Source organism: Erinaceus europaeus, chromosome 6, assembly GCF_950295315.1.
Source record: "Erinaceus europaeus chromosome 6, mEriEur2.1, whole genome shotgun sequence".
NCBI lineage: Eukaryota > Metazoa > Chordata > Mammalia > Eulipotyphla > Erinaceidae > Erinaceus > Erinaceus europaeus.
The window spans coordinates 53290550-53309550 of record NC_080167.1 but is presented as its reverse complement, the minus strand read 5'-3'; the positions used below and the strand labels follow the sequence as shown (position 1 = coordinate 53309550).

Sequence of the window (19001 nt, the reverse complement as noted above, 5' to 3'; positions counted from 1 at the left end):
CCAGTTAAAAGCAAAAAATAAGGTAATACAAAGTGTTGTTTTCACCGGGCTAGGTTGTTTTCGCCGGGCTGGCTTCACAGGCGGGTAACAGATGACCAGGGACTCATGGTTGAGCTGTAGGCAGTATCTCTTTATTCATGCAGGACGCAGCACAATCTAAGACGAGCTAAGCTAAACTCAAGTACCCTAAAACTCACAATGCTGTCTTTATATATACTTGCCAAGTAGGGTGGAAACAGGATGTGACATAGAGAGGGTGGAGAGAAAAGTGACTGGTGAAAATCAGAGTGTGACAAGGAGGGGGCGGAGCAGGCGAGAATCCTATCACTGAACCACCAATGCCCTGGAGGGAGGGTGGTACTTGTTAACAGTGGTTATGTAAATAGAATGAAGTGGTTATGTAAATAGAATAGTGTTAAGCAGGGGGGATTAAATTTAAACCAAATGAAACAGAAGGGGTCTCATGCATACCAACAATTCCCCCTTTCTTTTTAACTAATGGCCATTGTAGGGTGAACAGAAACCTATATCGTACAGGCATTTTCAAAAGAACTGGCATAAGACATGGAAAACAAAATAGGTGAGCAGCAATAACCAGTGTGATGCCAAGGGGAGCTTTTCTTGCCTCAAAGGGAAAGGCCTAGCAGGCGAAAGGGCATTTCTTGCCTCTGGGAGTGCTTCATGCCTCTGGGGGCATCTCTTGCCTCAAAGGGCGTTTCCTGCCTCTATGGGCATAACCTAATAAGGAGGGAGAGTTTTCTGCCTCTGAGGCAGAGCCTGCAGGTGAGGGGACATGGTCTATAAAGTCTCAAGGCAATTGGCTGAAGTTAGTCTTTGAGAAACACAGCAGCGTGTACCAGTAAGTCCGATGGAGGTGTCAGTCCAAAGTAGCTGACCACAGAAGAAAATGCCAGAGGATGAAACGCTGCACATCTGTCTCGATGGGGAATGTCAGCCACCAGAATTCTGCGTTTCTGTAGAGAGTGAGCTTTGGAGTCTGTGAATCTGTTTCTTCAGGTCGTGCCAGTTCTCATCATTGGTTTCCGGGGGTGTGTTATAGTCATTCCATCTTGTGGGCAATGTCAGAGAACAGGATCCAAATGGATTTCCAGGAATTCCATTTGAGTAGATGCTTTTTCATGTGAAGACTTTGACAGCTGAAATTCACTTACTTGTCAAAGAAAACTTGTAGCAGATTAGAAGTTTACTATAAATGATAACTCCATTATAATTGGAAGTCCTTTCTAGTATGATTTTAAGGTTGTTTAAACAGTTTAAACTCAATAAAATGTGGAAAGGTAAACAGAAGAACCATGGTTAAAAGCCTCAGGCATGAGAATAATTAACATAATCATTGCACTATCTGCCCCACCCATAACTCATACAGTTTTCAGGATTAAATGTTTCAGATTCATGTCAAGACGTAAAAGAGAAATCAAAGGAGGAAAAAACAATTTTTTGGATTGTTTCTGGATGTCTCTAGAAATCATGGCTGCGTCCAGCATTTTTTTTTTAAGTCAATGTCAAACAAAAATTCAGTCATTCAAATCATTCTCTTATGAAACGCAACTTGAACCAGATTATCAGGATCTCACCATGTAGGATTAAGAGTCCCCGGAGGGCGTCCTAGTCCAAAAAGCTCCTCGAAATTCCATTTAGGGTGCTTCTGACTGTTCCTGCTGGATTGCTTCAGGCATCCATTTTTAAAAGTGTCTTCCCATCGAAGAAAGAATCCAATCAGGAGAGTAGAACTAACCACGTGTCTCCATTCTTGGGGGCTGTCAGGGTACTGGAGAACACTCCTCAAATTAGAGTAGTCCTTCTCCATGGGAAACATGTGAGAAGAAGTCCAGAAAGTCCCAGGGGAAATCCCCATGCATATCCCAAGGTCTACGATCACGGTCATCAAGAACCAAATTGTGGCCCGGAGAAAAATGTAGTCCTTTTCCTCAGGAAATATGGGAGAGGGAATCCAGAAAGTCCAAGGAGAAATCTCCGTGCATCTCCCAAGCTCTATGATCCCAGTCATAAGAAACCGAAGTTCCTGGTCAGGGAACCGAAGTGTGGCCCAGAGTAAAATGTTCCAGAGACAGAGAAACTGTCTCATAATGAAACAGTAGAGGCTTTGGCAAACCTCTTCATAAGTAGAAGAGAAGACCATAGTGCATAGGTAGGCAAAGTCTTCACTTATCTGGGAGTTGCGCAGGTCCAGTCCCACGTTGTAGCGCCATATGTTGTTTCGACGGGTTATGTTGTTTTCGCTGGGCTGGCTTCACGGGCGGGAAACAGATGACCAGGGACTCATGGTTGAGCTGTAAGCAGTATCTCTTTATTCATTCAGGATGCAGCCCAATCTAAGCCGAGCTAAGCTAAACTCAAGTACCCTAAAACTCACAATGCTGTCTTTATATATACTTGCCAAGTAGGGTGGAAACAGGATGTGACATAGAGAGGGTGGAGAGAAAAGTGACTGGTGAAAATCAGAGTGTGACAAGGAGGGGGCAGAGCAGGCGAGAATCCTATCACTGAACCACCAATGCCCTGGAGGGAGGGTGGTACTTGTTAACGGTGGTTATGTAAATAGAATGAAGTGGTTATGTAAATAGAATAGTGTTAAGCAGGGGGGATTTAAACCAAATGAAACAGAAGGGGTCTCATGCATACCAACAAAAAAGAACCCTGGATTCAGGAGAGAGGAATAATTTGGAGTAGACAAGCCTGGAAGAAAAGAAACTAGCTGGAAGTGCATGGCAACAACTAAGACTGAATAAATGGGGGTCCCAACTAGGGAAGTGTCAGTGGTCTGGAAAGAAGCAGATGGATTTGAAAGCTTTAAAAGGAAGGATGGGGGCTGGTCTGGGTGGTAGGGGACCTGGTAAAATGCTCAAATTACCATGCATGAGGTCTGGGTTCAACCCCCAGGCCCTCATCTGTAAGGGGGGAAGCTTCACAAGAGGAGAAGCAATGCTGCAGGAGTCTCTCTTTTATACATGTACCGTAAACCGTATTTACAGTAAACCATTAATCCCCCAATCAAAATATTTTTAAAAGAAGATAGGACAGGCAGCGAATGGTTACTGAATGGAACTAGGGGTTGCAGGATTGGCCATACCGAGGATACTCTCCATGTTCTTTCTGGTTAATGGGTCTGCCACTGTACTACAAGTACCCAGTGAGACAGATGTGGTAGAAGAGAGGAACTGTGTTTCATAGTTACAGTCGAGGAATATGTGCTGTGACACGGCTTAGTGTGCCAAGGAAGGGGATTTCTCTCCTAACTAAAGGCTGTGTGTACGGCAGGGTAAGTTTTTTAGAGGGGACATGATGAAAAGGCACAACTGAAGAATGGTGTGCCCATGTGTGCCTGTCTCAGGGGTTGGTGATATGACAGAACTGGGTTCCAGCCAGTGTCAAAGAAGTGAGTTGTAGTGGATGAGGTCACTGTCAGTACTGCAGTCTACACAATCCAACTGCAGCCAGTGCTGCCCTTCAGATCCTTGTGTCATAAAAGAAACAAATGTTTTGCCCTTTTTTGAATCTGATCTGTTCCAAATGGCTTATCACTTTCCTTTAGGGAGAAGTGACCTGGGAACTGTGGCACATATTAAATAAATTGAATCTTTTTCTTGAAACTTTTTCCATCCAGATCTTCATTTGTTTATTTGCCTTGTTAATAGTCTAACAGTTATCAGTTACCTAGAAAATCTTGAATCTCATTCATTTAAACCTTCCTCTACCTTATGGCTTTGTCTTCTTTCTAGCTATATATATAGATATAAACATATAGACATATAAACATGTAGACATGCAGACAGACATATAGATAGTGACCTGTGACAAGACAAGAAAGAGTTGCATAGGTAACGGATGGTCTCCACCATCTATCTCCCAGAAACCCTGACACAGACAGAGCCTTCTCCTGGCTCCTGAAGAGCATGTGGCCCATTCTCCTCAGTGCTTCCCTCATATTATCAGTGTGTCTCTTGGAGTTTGACCAGAACAGAAGCCACATTGAGTATTACAGCTTGGAAGGACTCCGCTACAGAGATACAGAAGCTTACTTTTTAAAAATATATTTAAATAGAGACAGAGAGAAACTGAGAGGGGTGGGGGAGGTAGAGATAGAGATATGTAGCTCTGCTCATGAAGTTTCTTCCCCACTACATGTGGAAGCCAGGGGCTTGAATCTGGGTCTTTGCACACTATAAGGTGTGCACTCAACCAGGTGCACCACTACCTGGCCCCTCAGAGGTTTGCGCTTTTGTTGGAAGGATCAGGAGTGCAGAGGGCAGGAAAGTTACTGCTTCAAGATCAAGAAACCAGGGGTACTTATGTCTTGATTTTAGCTGCCAGAAGAAGCACCCCAGGGCTAACTGTCTGAGGATATTTCAGGGCAACAGGAAACACATCCTGCCATCAGTGATGCCCATGCAGCTCCCACAAGCAAATGGTCTCACCATCTTTTCTTTTTACCAGATCTCTCCAGAGTGTCTCTCCCAGTCAGAGTCCTACTTGTCACAGTGTCTGGGGTATGCATGCTCTGGGCCTACATCTCTTTGCATATAGAGAAGAATTTGGACAGAAATCATGTTGATATCCAAACAATAACAGATCAGTGAGACGACAACAACAGTCTTGTAATGCAACATTTTCTCAATAAAAATAAAGGAATCTTTTCATAAAGTGACACCTACAGGTTTATTAACTAGTACTCTAGAAATAATGTACATTCACTAGCAACCAGGAAATAATTCATTCTGAAGTTGTCACTTCAAAAAATTTTGAGTACACACATTAATATGTGCAAGGACCTGGGTTCAAGTTCAGTCCCCAACTGCAGTGGGAACACTTTACAAGTGGTGAAATAGGCCTGTGAGTATATTCCTTTCTTTCTCCTTCTGTACTTCTCCCTCCTCTCTCAATTTCTCTCTGTCCTATCAAATAAAATTGAAAAAAAAAAAAAAAGGAAAATGTGGCTGCTGCTGAGAGTGGTAGATTTGTAGTACATGCACCAAACCCAAGTAACAGTCCTGGAGGCAATTAGGAAATAGAAATGTGTGTGTGTGTGTGTGTGTGTGTGTGTGTGTGTGTGTGTAAAATGCTTTTCTGTGTAAATATAGAAATTTATTAAAAAATAATTATAATAACAAATAATATACACATTTTCTTTAATCTATATTTATAATTTTAGAATGTTTTCATTTCTTCTATCAGTTTTTATAAACCTGTATTCTTGGTGAAGCTTCCACCAGTGTTGTGATCCTCCCATGCAGTGCTGGGGCTTGAACTCAGGCCATGTGTAAGGGGTAGCACACATCCTGTCAGGTAATCTATCTGGTGGGCTATCCTGCGGCACTAGCAACAAAGGCTTCTTGAGCAGTAGTATGGAGCAGAGAGAACTAAATCTTGGGATGGGTTATTGCACCTGCAAGAATCACATTCAGATTAAGGAGGGTTAGAAATTGGGAAAGGACACTTTCATAACCAACCCAAATCTTGTTTGGAATTTTTTGAAATTAAAATGTTTGAGTTTAAAAAATCCAGAGGATTTATAGAAGTAGGGACCAGGCAGTGATGCAGCTGGTTAGATGCACACATTATAGTGCACAAAGATGCAGGTTCAAGCACCTGGTCTGCACCCATAGAGGGAAAGCTTCATGGGTGGTGAAGCAGGGGGCTGCATGTGTCTCTCTTTCTCTCTCCCTCTCTATCTCCCTTACCCTCTCAATTTCTCTCTCTCTACCCAATAATAAAAAATAATTAAAAATAAAGAATTTGTATAGAGACTTCTGGAGGCGGGGCTACAGAGCAGCAGCAGCTGTGTTTCTCTCCTCTCCTCTCCCGGGTCAACTAGGAATACCAAAGGAGACCACCTGAGACTGCAATAAGAAAGGAGTAGAACGACTTCAGGAACCCACAAAATCACCAGTGAGTGCAAACACGTGTGGCTCATGGACAGAGAGGAGCCTAGGGAGAGATTAAGTGGCTGGTAACAGTCCCGCAGTTTACCAGTTGAGACAACACATCAAGTCTGTTTCACCAACAAAAAGATGGCTTAAGGGAGAAGAGGACTCCCCTAAGACTCACCAAATGCAACTGTGAGTCTCCATTGATACTGCCCTCAGAATCTGGAGGAGCAGTGGGGAGGCCCTATGTTGACATCAGCGGAGAATTAATCAGGAAACTCAGGAGATCTATACCTCAGTGGCCTAGTAGTGGGGCTGTGAGAGTCTCTTTGCACAACCACTAGATTATCTCTGTCCCACCCTGCTTTATCTCTTGGTCAGGAGTCAGTGACTAAGCTAAGAAGCCTACTTATACTTTAAAAGCCCTCAGGCTCCCATAGCCTACAGGGAAGAAAAAGAACAAAAGAGGCTTTTAAGCCACTGAGCTCCAACTCAGGGATTAAAATAATATTGAAACAACTGTCAATTTCCACAACTGTGAAATTTTTAATTACCTTATTTTGACACAAGTCAATCCAGGCAAGAGTGATCAGTAATTTGAAAAGTACTGAGAGAAGGACCTCATAACATACTATATAAAATGGTTAAACCAACAAGAAGAAATATTGGAGAAATGAACCAGGACAACAGTCCAGCTCAAAGCCCCCCAAAGGTTGAAGCACAAAATAAAGAGGTCAACATCCAAACACGAGTTAAGGAAATAATCAAAGGAGTGAGTAAAGAGTTTAAAAGAATTGTCATCAGAAATGCAGAAACAACTAATGAGACCCTGTAAGAAAACACTAATTATCTTAAGGTTATTAGAGAGCTGAAAGCTGAATAGCTGAGGTAAGAACACAACCAGCTGAGCAAGCTAAAATAGTGTCATAACAGGGTAACAAAATATATAAACTCCAGATAACAGTAGAGGGAAGAGAGAATAGAATCAATGAAGCTGAAGATAGAATTAGCAAGATAAAGGACAAATTAGAGACAACTAAAAAAGAAGAGATCTCAAAAAGAGATTAAAAGATTCTGAAAACAACAACACAAACCTTTGGGATGACTTCAAAAGAAATAATATATGTGTTATTGGTTTACCAGAGGAAGAAAGAGAGGGAGGGGAAGAAAGCATTCTTCAGGACTGTTGGCGTTCATGCAGGGTGACACCCAGCAGGAAGGCAAATCCAACCGGCTTTCTCTCACTCGCTCAAGAAACAACACGAAGCAGAGACACCAGTGAGAAATGATGTGTTCTCAAATCTTGTTTATTGGCAGGTGGTCATGAGTTTAAATAGAAAACCAAACAAAGGACATTATTCAAATATGTCAGAAATTACAGGTTTCTTAAAGGTCAGCTTGCCCCTATGGTAGGGGGCTGTTTATGACAGGAATTTGATGAGATACATAAAGGTCAAGATAATTAGTCTCCTGATGCAGGCATTTAATTACACAAAGGCATTTGAGGGGAGAATAGGGGTTGACCAGTTAAGGCGAGATAGAGAGAAGATAAGCAAATTAAGGACATCAAAGGGCACTGCTAGGAGTGTGTGATAAGGTGTGTTCTCCTCTGTGATCAGAAGGTGAGGTGAACTTTGAGTAAATGAATCTTAAAGTAGGTGGCCATGTGGCCTGCAGTTAATGGAGAGGGGCAGTGAGGTCTCTGTGGGCTTGAGAGACTAATAAGGCAAGCTTAGTCTGGGAGACTTTTTCCCTCTTGGCTTACCTCTATGATGAGAGAGACTAACAAGCGGGGTGTCTATCCAGACCTCCATTCAAGGATGGGCGAGCTCCCCTATGCTATACCAAGCTATCACATAGTCCCACACAGGACATAATAGCTGAGAACTTCTCTAGTTTAGACAACATCAAAGACATAAAGGTTCAAGAAGCCCAGAGGGTCCCAAACAGAATTAACCCAGACTTAAAGACATCAAGACACATCATATTTAGAACGGAAAGGAATAAGGATAAAGAAAGGGTCCTGAAGGTTGCAAGAGAAAAACAAAGAGTCACCTACAGAGGAAAATCCATAAGATTAGCAGCAGACTTCTCCACACAAACACTACAGGCCAGAAGAGAATGGCAAGATATCTATCAAGTGCTCAATGAGAAAGGCTTTCAATTAAAACTACTATATCCTGATAGATTGTCATTCAGACTAGATGGAGGCATAAAACCTTCTTAGACAAGCAACAGTTGAAAGACTCCACTATCACCAAGCCCATCTTGAAAGAAGTTCTGAAAGGTCTCCTATGAAGACCACTCCTAAACAGACCACTATAAATAGGACATATATCAGAACACTCAAAATCTACAAGAATGGCATTAAAATATCTTCAATCTTTGATATCAATAAATGTCAATGCCCTGAATTCACCTATTAAAAGGCACAGAGTAGGAAGATGGATCAGAAAACACAACCCAACAATATGTTGTCTACAGGAAACCCACCTAACTCAACAAGACAAACACAGACTCAAAGTGAAAGGATGAAATACTATCATACAAGCAATGGCCCACAAAAAGGGCAGGAACAGCTATTCTCATATCTGACACAATAGACTCTAAAATAAATAAAACTTAAAAAGATAGGGATGGACACTACTTAATGCTCAGAGAATCAGTCAATCAAGAAGACTTAACAATTATCAACATCTATGCACCCAACGAGAAGCCATCTAAATACATCAAACATCTACTAAAACAACAACAACAATATATTAACAGCAACACAGTCATAGCAGGGGACTTTAACACCCCACTCTCTCAATTTGACAGATCATCCAGGCAGAAAATCAATAAAGACATGAAGGAGCTAAATGAGGAGACAGATAAACAAGAACTATTGGGCATTTTCGGAGTAACTCATCCCAAGAAACTGGAATACACATTTCACTCAAGTCCACATGGGTCATTTTCAAGGTTAGATCATATGTTAGGCCACAAGGAGAGCATCAGCAAATTCAAGAGCATTGAAATCATCCCAAGCATCTTCTCAGACCACAGTGGAATTAAACTAACACTTAACAATCAACAAAATATTAGTAATAGTCCCAAAATGTAGAAGCTCAACAGTACACTTCTTAACTACTAGGTCAAAGAGGAAATAAAGGAAGAAATCAAAATGTATCGAGAGTTCAATGAAAATGAAGACACAAGCTATCAAAATATTTGGGACACAGCTAAGGCAGTATTGAGAGTGAAGTTCATAACCATACAAGCACACATTAGGAAACAAGAAAAAACACAGATAAACAGCCTGATTGCATATCTTAAAGACCTAGAAGAAGAAGAGCAAAGGAACCTTAAAGCAACCAGAAGGACAGAAATCACTAAAGTTAGGGCAGAAATAAATAACATTGAAAATAAGAAAACCATACAAAATAGCAATGAAAGTAAATGTTGGTTCTTCAAAAGAGTGAGCAAAATCGACAAACCTTTAGCCAGACTCAGAAAACAAAAAAGGGAGAGGACCCAAATAAGTCGGACTGTAAATGTAAGAGGAGATATCAGAACAGACACTGCAGAAATTCAGCATATCATGCGAGATTTCTATGAACAACTCTATGCCACCAAGCTAGAGAACCTGGAAGAAATGGACAATTTCCTAGATACTTATGAACTTCCAAAATTAAGTAAAGAGGAACTAGATAACATGAACAGGGCCATCAGAGCTAATGAAATTGAAACAGTTATCAAAAACCTTCCCAAGAATAAAAGTCCTGGACCAGATGGTTTTACAAATGAATTCTACAAAACCTACATAGAAGAACTAATACTACTTTTAAAAGTCTTCCAGAAGATTTAAGACACTGGAATACTCCCTTCCAGCTTCTATGAAGCCAACATAACTTTGATACCAAAGGCAGACAGGGACACAACCAAAAAAGAAAACTACAGACCAATAGCTCTGATGAACATAGATGCTAAAATACTGAACAAAATTCTAGCCAACCAGATACAGCAGTATATTAAAAAGATTGTTCATCATGACCAAGTGGGGTTTATTCCAGGGATGCAAGGTTGGTTCAATATATGTAAATCAATCAACGTGATCCACCACATCAACAAAAGTAAGACCAAAATACAACATCCCTTTATGATCAAAACACTACAAAAAATGGGAATAGATGGAAAATTCCTGAAGATAGTGGAGTCTATATATAGCAAAACTACAGCCAACATCATACTCATTTCCCCTCAGATCAGGCACTAGACAGGGATGCCCACTATCACCATTACTATTCAACATAGTGTTGGAAGTTCTTGCCATAGCAACCAGACAGGAGCAAGGAATTCAAGGCATACAGATTGGAAAAGAAGAAGTCAAACTCTCCCTATTTGCAGATGACATGATAGTATACACAGAAAAACCTAAGGAATCCAGCAAGAAGCTTTTGGAAATCATCAGGCAATACAGTAAGGTGTCAGGATATAAAATTAACATTCAAAAGTCAGTGGCATTCCTCTATGCAAACACTAAGTTAGAAGAAATTGAAATCCAGAAATCAATTCCTTTTACTATAGCAACAAAAAAAAAAAAAATATCAAGGAGTAAACCTAACCAAAGAAGTGAAATATTTGTATACTGAAAATTATGAGTTACTACTCAAGAAAACTGAAAAAGACACAAAGAAGTGGAAAGATTTTCCATGCTCATGGGTTGGAAGAATTCACATCATTAAAATGAATATACTACCCAGAGCCATCTACAAATTTATGCTATTCCCATCCAGATCCCAACCACATTTTTTAGGAGAATACAATAAATGCTACAAATGTTTATCTGGAACCAGAAAATACCTAGAATTGCCAAAACAATCTTGAGAAGAAAGAACAGAACTGGAGGCATCACACTCCCAGACCTCAAATTGTATTATAGGGCAATTGTCTTCAAAACTGCTTGGTACTGGAACATGAATAGACACACTGACCAGTGGAATAACATTGAGAGCCCGTAAGTAAGCCCCCACACCTATGGACATCTAATCTTTGACAAAGTTGCCAAGAGTATTAGATGGGGAAAGCAGAGTCTCTTCAACAAATGGTGTTGGAAACAATGGGTTGAAATATGCAGAAGAATGAAACTGAACCACTATAATTCACCAAATACAAAAGTAAATTCCAAGTGGATCAAGGACTTGGATGTTAGACCCGAAACTTTCAGATACTTAGAGGAAAATATTGGCAAAACTCTTTTCCACATAAATTTTAAAGACATCTTCAATGAAACGAATCCAATTACAAAGAAGACTAAGGCAAGCATAAACCTATGGGAACTACATCAAATAAAAAAGCTTCTGCACAGCAAAAGAAACCACTACTCAAACCCAGAGACCCTCACAGAATAGGAGAAGATCTTTACATGTCATACATCAGACAAGAGTTTAATAACCAAAATATAAAAAAGATCTTGCCAATCTCAACCACAAGAAAACAAATAACCCCTTCCAAAAATGTGGAGAGGACATGGACAGAATATTCATCAGAGAAGAGATCCAAAAGGCCAAGAAACACATGAAAAAATGCTCCAAGTCCTTCATTGTCAGAGAAATGCAAATAAAGACAACAAGAAGATACCACTTCACTCCTGTGTGAATGTCATACATCAGAAAAGGTAGCAGCAGAAAATGCTTGAAAGGTTGTAGGGTCAAAGAAACCCTCCTGCACTGCTGGCGGGAATGTTAATTGGTCCAACCTCTCTGGTTAACAGTCAGTAGAACTCTCAGAAGGCTAGAAATGGACCTACTCTATGACCCTGCAATTCCTCTCCTGGGGATATATCCTAAGGAACCCAACACACCCATCCAAAAAGATCTGTGTACACATATGTTCTTAGCAGGACAATTTGTAATAGCCAAAACCTGGAAGCAACCCAGGTGTCCAACAACAGATGAGTGGCTGAGCAAGTAGTGGTATATATACACAATGGAATACTACTCAGCTATAAAAAATCGTTACTTCACCATTTTCAGCTGATCTTGGATGGACCTTGAAAAATTCATGTTAAGTGAAATAAGTCAGAAACCGAAGGATGAATATGGGATGACCTCACTCTTCGGCACAAGTTGAAAAACAACATCAGAAGAGAAAACACAAGTAGAACGTGAACTGGAATTGGCATATTGCACGAAAGTAAAAGACTCTGGGGTGTGTGTGTGTGGGGAGAATACAGATCCAAAAAGGATGCAGAGGACCTAGTGGGGGTTGTATTGTTATATGGGAAACTCATCTACGCCGATGACATCTGCTGTGCAACTCAGGCATCCAAGTTCGACATCCTCGAGGAAACACTCAGGAAAGACATGTCTCTGATATCTGATTACTGTAAAAAATGGCGGCTAATCCCTAGCACTGCAAAAACGGTATCATCTGTTTTCCATCTACACCATGCCTCGGCCTCGCGTGATCTTAATGTGCAGCTTGGCGATACGAGAATCCGGCATGAAGCCCAGCCAGTCTATCGTGGCGTTACTCTCGATCGCACTCTGTCATTTCACGAACATCTCATAAAAACTGCAGCAAAGGTGGGCGCGAGGAATAACATCATTGCAAGACTGGCCAGCTCCTCATGGGGCGCGAGCGCTTCCACACTAGGATCATCATCTCTGGCATTATGCTATTCCACTGCAGAATACTGTGCCCCAGTATGGTTCCGTAACCCCCATGTCCACTTGGTCGATTCCAAATTATATTCCTCCATGAGGATAATTTCTGGAACCATCCGTTCCACCCCAGTTCCATGGCTGCCAGTTCTTAGCAACATCGCCCCGCCAGATATTCGTCGGGATGCGGCATCATCTAAGTTCATTTCCCACATCTACGCTCGACCGGACCTGCCAATATACGCAGATATCTTCGCACACCCTGTCCAACGCTTGATGTCTTGTCACCCAATCTGGTCCCCTATGCCTACACTGAACTTCTCTGTTCCAGACTCTTGGAAACAGAGTTGGCAGTCAGCTGAGGTTAAGAACAAACACCTCATCACAGACCCCTGTAAGCGTCAACCCGGCTTTGACCTAGCACATTATGATTGGGCCCTCCTCAATCGCTATTGAACAGGCCATGGCCGGTGTGCCGCTATGTTCCATCGCTGGGGAGCCAGAGACGACCCGAACTGCCCCTGCGGCTCCAGACAGACTATGACCCACATAGTCAATGACTGCCACCTCTCCAGATTCGAAGGAGGTCTCGAAACTTGACATCAGGCTCAACCTGACGCTGTTGACTGGCTATGGAAGAAGGGCAAAAGCTAGAAGAAGAATGGGAAACTGAGAAATGTTATGCATGTACAACTATTGTATTTACTGTTAAATGTAAAACATTAACTCCCCAATAAAGAAATTTAAAAAACGAATTTGTATAAGTAAAACATAATTTGAAACAGTGATTTTCCCATCTTAAAGATCAAAGAAAGGTGGTCTGGGATGTGGCGCAGTGGATAAGGCATTGGACCCTCAAGTATGAGGTCCTGAGTTCAATCCCATTCAACACATGCACCAGAGTGATGTCTGGTTCTTTCTCTCTCCTCCTAAATTTCTCATAAGTAAATAAAATATTTTAAAATAAAATCAAAGAAAGAATAGTACAGGTGGATGAAAAGTCATCTTAGTAGATAGAGGTTTGGTGCAGTAAAATTCTTCTTTATGGTTATCTTTAGGTTGGGTATGGTATGAATCGTATGAATCAAACCCCATTCACTTGTACTCTTGGTTCAAAAAAAAATTGTGTTGCTGTGAAATAACTCAGTTTGTCTGTAGCTATTACTCATTAATCTTATAATTTCAGAATAAATGTTTCAAGAATCACAAAAGCAGACTCATAACTTTTTTTAACCCACAGCAAAGCAAAGCCATGCTTTGAATTGGCTTCCTCTCTTGCCCCATAATCCATTTCTTCCTATAGCAGACTGCTTTTCTTATGTTCTCTTGGGATCTTTAAGTATATTTGAATGTTTGAAGTTCTGGTCTTCTTTTTTTTATGGCTCTCTAGTAGTTTAGAAATTCAAAGTCACTGGAGTACTTTCTCCCTGAGCTTAATCAAGGCCACATTGACAATCCTGTGAGGTGTCGCTAATTTCACTGCTGAGTGACACACATCTCTAACAATGGCCTTCTTCATGTGTGTCTGTGACTGGGTTAGGCTTGTAGGGTCTTAATTCACACAAATTTCAAAAGTTATAGACTTAGAGTTGTATTGAAACGAGATCTTTATCTCAGAGACCATTTTTTTCTCCATGTGTATCGTGATCTTTATGTTGAGGCAGGTGTTTCAGTCTGTGTTTACAGATGAAATCTAAACTCCTCCAAATTACATGAATTGTCTAGGATCACCCACCTAAAGGAAATAAGATCTGGTGTCTCTGATTTTTCTTGTGTTTCAAGACTGTGGGAATCCAGGGCAGGGAGATAAGCTCACCCAGTAGAGTGCATACTTCACCCTGTGACCTGCATTTTTGTCTAGACAAAGATGGCAATGTTTTCAAACTTATGTGATCTGTAAGATGCTCCTTTCTGACACTTGTGTGAATTTTTGGTAAGCTATCTAGAACTTGACTTTTTTCGAAGCCCAGAAAAATCAAAAACAAGATTTTAAAAAGGAAATTAATTATTCTCTTCTTTTTTCTCTTCCCTTTATTGAGTGGGATGGAAATTAATGATTTTCTACTAACATGTCAAACTGTAATTTTTCTTTGGTATGGTGAAATATATATATATATATATATATATATATATATATGCATTTATTTTTCAAAAGTCTGAAATTAAATGTAGACTCAGTTTAAAGCTAACTATGTGTATATTTTGGCCACAGTTAATAGGAATTAAAAGTTCATTCTGAGAAGCATTTATTATAGAATCAAGGAAGAAAAATAAAATGCACACCAAAGGCAACACATATAAACAAGATGCCTGAATACCAATGTCTTTCGAAATTTGTTGGCTATTATTGATGAGATTCCAGTTGGAACCATGCCTTTAGAACATGGGAAATAGGTTGACTTGGAATTGAGAGTGCAAGAAGAAATGTCTGCTTTTTATTAAGACCTAAAGTGCGTTATAATTGGACTGAGTTTCTACCCAGATGGTCGCCCTCATGCTGACATCTGCAAAGTGTATATAAAACTGCATGGAGGCATCATTTTCTGTGGCTGTGTGGACACATGTTACTCAGCTAGAAACCAAGGTCTGGGAGTCCTCCATGCTGGTTCCTGTAACCCCTGCCGAGAAGGCTTATGGCTCTCCAGCCAGGGAGATTGCCAGGTATTTCACTATTGGAAAAGACTGAGAATTCTCTAGAGCAGTTGTAAGTGCTGGGTCTTTGATCATATGTAAGCTCAATGTCAAAAGCTTGAGCTCACCACTATGGGAATCCAAGACAGAAATAGCTCACCCAGTAGAACTTGCATTGTACCCTGGAACCCAGGTGGAGTCATTGGCCACCACCTATGAGCACCTGCACAGAGGGACACTTCACAATCAGCAAAACAGTGCTGCAGTGTTTTTCCTTTCTCTCTCTGCCTGCCTTTCCCTCTTCATCTTTCCTTTACTGTTTAGAAAAAAGAGTCTGCTGACATGCAACTCCAGGAATAACCCTGGAAGTTAAGGGTGGCAGGAAAGACCATTGAGACCCATATCAGCTTTATTGTTCAATTATTCTGAAATGTAAAAAACAAAACAAAACATTTCTTTTAATTGAAATTATGAAATATCACCTTTAAATGCACATTTTTCACTTGATTGGAATTTTTCCAAATGCAAAGACTAGATTATGTCTAGTTTGCAATTAAAGAGAAATCACCTGTGTGCATGAAAATTGTTTTTCAAACATTTTTAGTGGACAAGTTCGTTAATACTTACTGTACATACATGACTACCACATTTAACAAATTGTTGATGAATCCTTTTATCCTTGTCAGACAATCGGAAGATCAGAGTTAATGGAACCAAGGAACCTATAGAATTTAAATCGAACCAATGGTTTGGAGCAACAGTGAAAGCCCACAAAGGAAAAGTTGTGGTGAGTATGAGCACAATAGAACTGCTTTGGGATAACATATATACTGATGTTTTAAAACTCATACTTAACTCGTATTGACCTCTCTTTCTTATGTAACTTTAATAAGAAGAAATAACATAACTCATATTTACAAAAAAATCCCTTCATGTAAGAGTATGTCAGACTTTCAAAGAAAAACTTAGCAACATCCAAAAAGAGAAATTCAGTGCTTAAAACTAAAGAAAAAAAAAACCTTTTTTCAGGAGTCAGGCCATAGCTCAGTGTAAGTGCAGGTGTCGCAAAGCGCAAGGACCGGCGTAAAGATCCCAGTTCGAGCCCACGGCTCCCCACCTGCAGAGGAGTCGCTTCACAGGCAGTGAAGCAGGTCTGCAGGTGTCTATCTTTGTCTTCCCCTCCTCTCTCCATTTCTCTCTGTCTTATCCAACAACAACGACATCAATAACAACAACAAGAATAACTACAAGAATAAAACAAGGGCAACAAAAGGGAATAAATAAATATTTTAGTCCACAGGAGGAACCACTAGCCCAGCCAGACCTTGTTATAAATATTTTAAAAAATTAAAAAAACTTATTTCCCATATGAATATTCTAAAATGCTTAAAGTAACTACAGATAGAAAAACTGAAACTAAACCTCCAAGAAATAAATATTTTATTTATTAACACTGATTTAAAGGTTTGATTAAGATTTGTCTTGAAGGACAGAACTACCATTGTCAGGATTCTTCAAGCATTAATTTTCTGTGTAGTAATTTTATTTTTTTTAATATTTAATTTAACTTAATTGGCTACAGAGAGGAATCAACAGGGGAGGAGGAGATTGATAGATAGACAGACAGACAGACAAAGTGAGACACCTGCAGCACTAGTTACCACTTGTGAAGCTTCCCCCTGCAGGTGGGGACTGGCAGCTTGAACTTGAGTCCTTCCTTGCCCTTTATAATGTGTGTTCAATTGGGTATGTCACTGTCTGCCCCCCATACTTTTAAAGATTTATTAATTTATTTTATGCGAGAAACAAGAGCACCATTTCAGTCCTGTGCTTTAGGATGAAAGGGAAACCTTGTTTAAAAGTATTAACTATTGAGACCAGAAGATAGCTCAGTGGGTAGAATATATGCCTTACCATGAACAAGATCTTAGCACCACAGGGGAACACCAAAGATGTCACCAAAGGGAACCATATGCAGGATGTAGTCATGTTTTAGAGTCTCTCTCTTTCTCTTTCTCCCTCTCTCTAATTATATATCAATAGGATAAAATATTGGGCTGGGAATGGGAAGACTGCTTGGCATAACTTTACATGTGCAAGACCAATGGTTCTTTTGCTGTAAAAATACATCTAAATCTAAATAAATATATCAATACAATATATATCCCATTATTCTATGAGTAGGACATCAACACATTTTAAAGTAAAAAAAAAAAAAAAATCTCCCAGGTAGATATCTTCCAGTTTTGAAGTGTTCTGACTTTGTGACTTTCTTCTCCTACTGTCCTAAGGAGACAGGCTATTGTTGAGAAGTAAATTATCCCATTATGCTCATCTGGAAATTTATTATTATTATTTTTGGTTAGGGTTTTTTTTTAAAAAAAACTGTTGGCTTTAATTTCCTTACAACAATACAGAAATGACTTTGGATTTTAGGATTTACTTAAATCTGAATTATGATTTAATAAGAATGAGTATCTAAAGGAAGTGCCTTGCTTTATTTGGGCTGTGGTGTTTCTCCCTCCCCCCAAAAGAGATTCTGACATAAAACAGATAGAGTAGATAGCTCTCTCTTGTTACAAACCCAGAACTTGCCATATGCTCTCTGTAGAATTATATTTGTACTAATAGGACTTTCACATTCCAGAACTGGTTTTAAAAAACTTTTATTATTCACATATTATGTGAATTATGTGAATTGTTATTATTCACATATTATGTGATTATGTGAATTGCTATTGGAAAGTTAATTCCATTTTAAAACTGGGACTAGAAACCTTTTGCTATATATTGTCTTTATTTTTAAGTCTTGAAAGCTTATCTGAAGCATCTGATTACATTTACTTAGTATTTGCAGAAGTCTTCAAAATCACTGAAAATAAGATAGCATGTTCCTACGGAAAATAATTGGGGAGGGGGCATGCTTGCATTTTTAAAGTTGTGAGGGGAAATAAGATAGTCTAAACTATTCTTTTCTTTTTAATTTTTTTATTATCTGTATTTATTGGATAGAGACAGCCAGAAATCAAGAGGGAAGGGGAGAGTAGAAGCTTTCCCCCTGCAGGTGGGGACTGGGGACTCGAACCTGGGTTCTTATGCATTGTAACGTGCGCTCAACCGGGTACACCAGCACTCAGCCCCTGTCTAAACTATTCTTTAAGTTATTTTTTTCCCTTAAGCAATGGAACAGCAGACTGGTTTTTAAATTCTATCACACGACACAATTTTTACAGCTACAAGATGCTGCAAACTGAAGTACTGTGAATATCTGAGTATCTATGTGTACCTGTAAGTTTGTATCAACCCACAAAAATAAGTGCATGGTGTGAAATTATCATATTAGTCATTGATAATAGATTTCAACTAGAAGCTAGCAGATAAGAAATAATAAAACTTTCAGGGGATGGGCAGTAGCACACCCAGTTAAGTACACACATTACCATGTGCAAGGACTGAGGTTCGAATCCCTGCTCCTCACCTTCGGTGGGGAAGCATCACAAGTGGTGAAGCAGGTCTGCAGGTGTCTCTCTGTATCTCTCCTTCTCTATCTCCCTCTCCTCTCTCAGTTTCTCTCTGTCCTATCCAATAAAATGGGAAAATGGCTGCCAAGAGTTGGCAGCGAGCCCCAACATTAACCATGGTGGCAATAAAAAAAATCAAAAAGAAAGAATAGAGCTTTCTGTAGCACTACAGTTTTTTAAATTTCCTTATTTATTTTTTATATATTCTTTTCTTTTCTTTTTTTGCCCCCTGGGTTACAGCTGGGGCTCGGTGCCTGCACTACAAATCCACTGCTCCTGGAGGCCATTTTTTCCCC

The 19001-nt window shown here is 39.9% G+C and overlaps 1 protein-coding gene across 2 annotated transcripts in view; it reads left to right on the top strand.

The window, feature by feature from the left end:
• The window catches only part of ITGA8 (integrin subunit alpha 8), a 183721-nt gene that overhangs the window by 14000 nt on the left and 150720 nt on the right, over positions 1 to 19001 (top strand). For both annotated transcript variants that reach the window (XM_060192219.1, XM_007526133.3), the window contains exon 3: positions 15871 to 15971. In XM_060192219.1, the coding sequence (XP_060048202.1) occupies positions 15871 to 15971 (101 nt within the window). The remainder of the gene's footprint in view (positions 1 to 15870; positions 15972 to 19001) is intronic.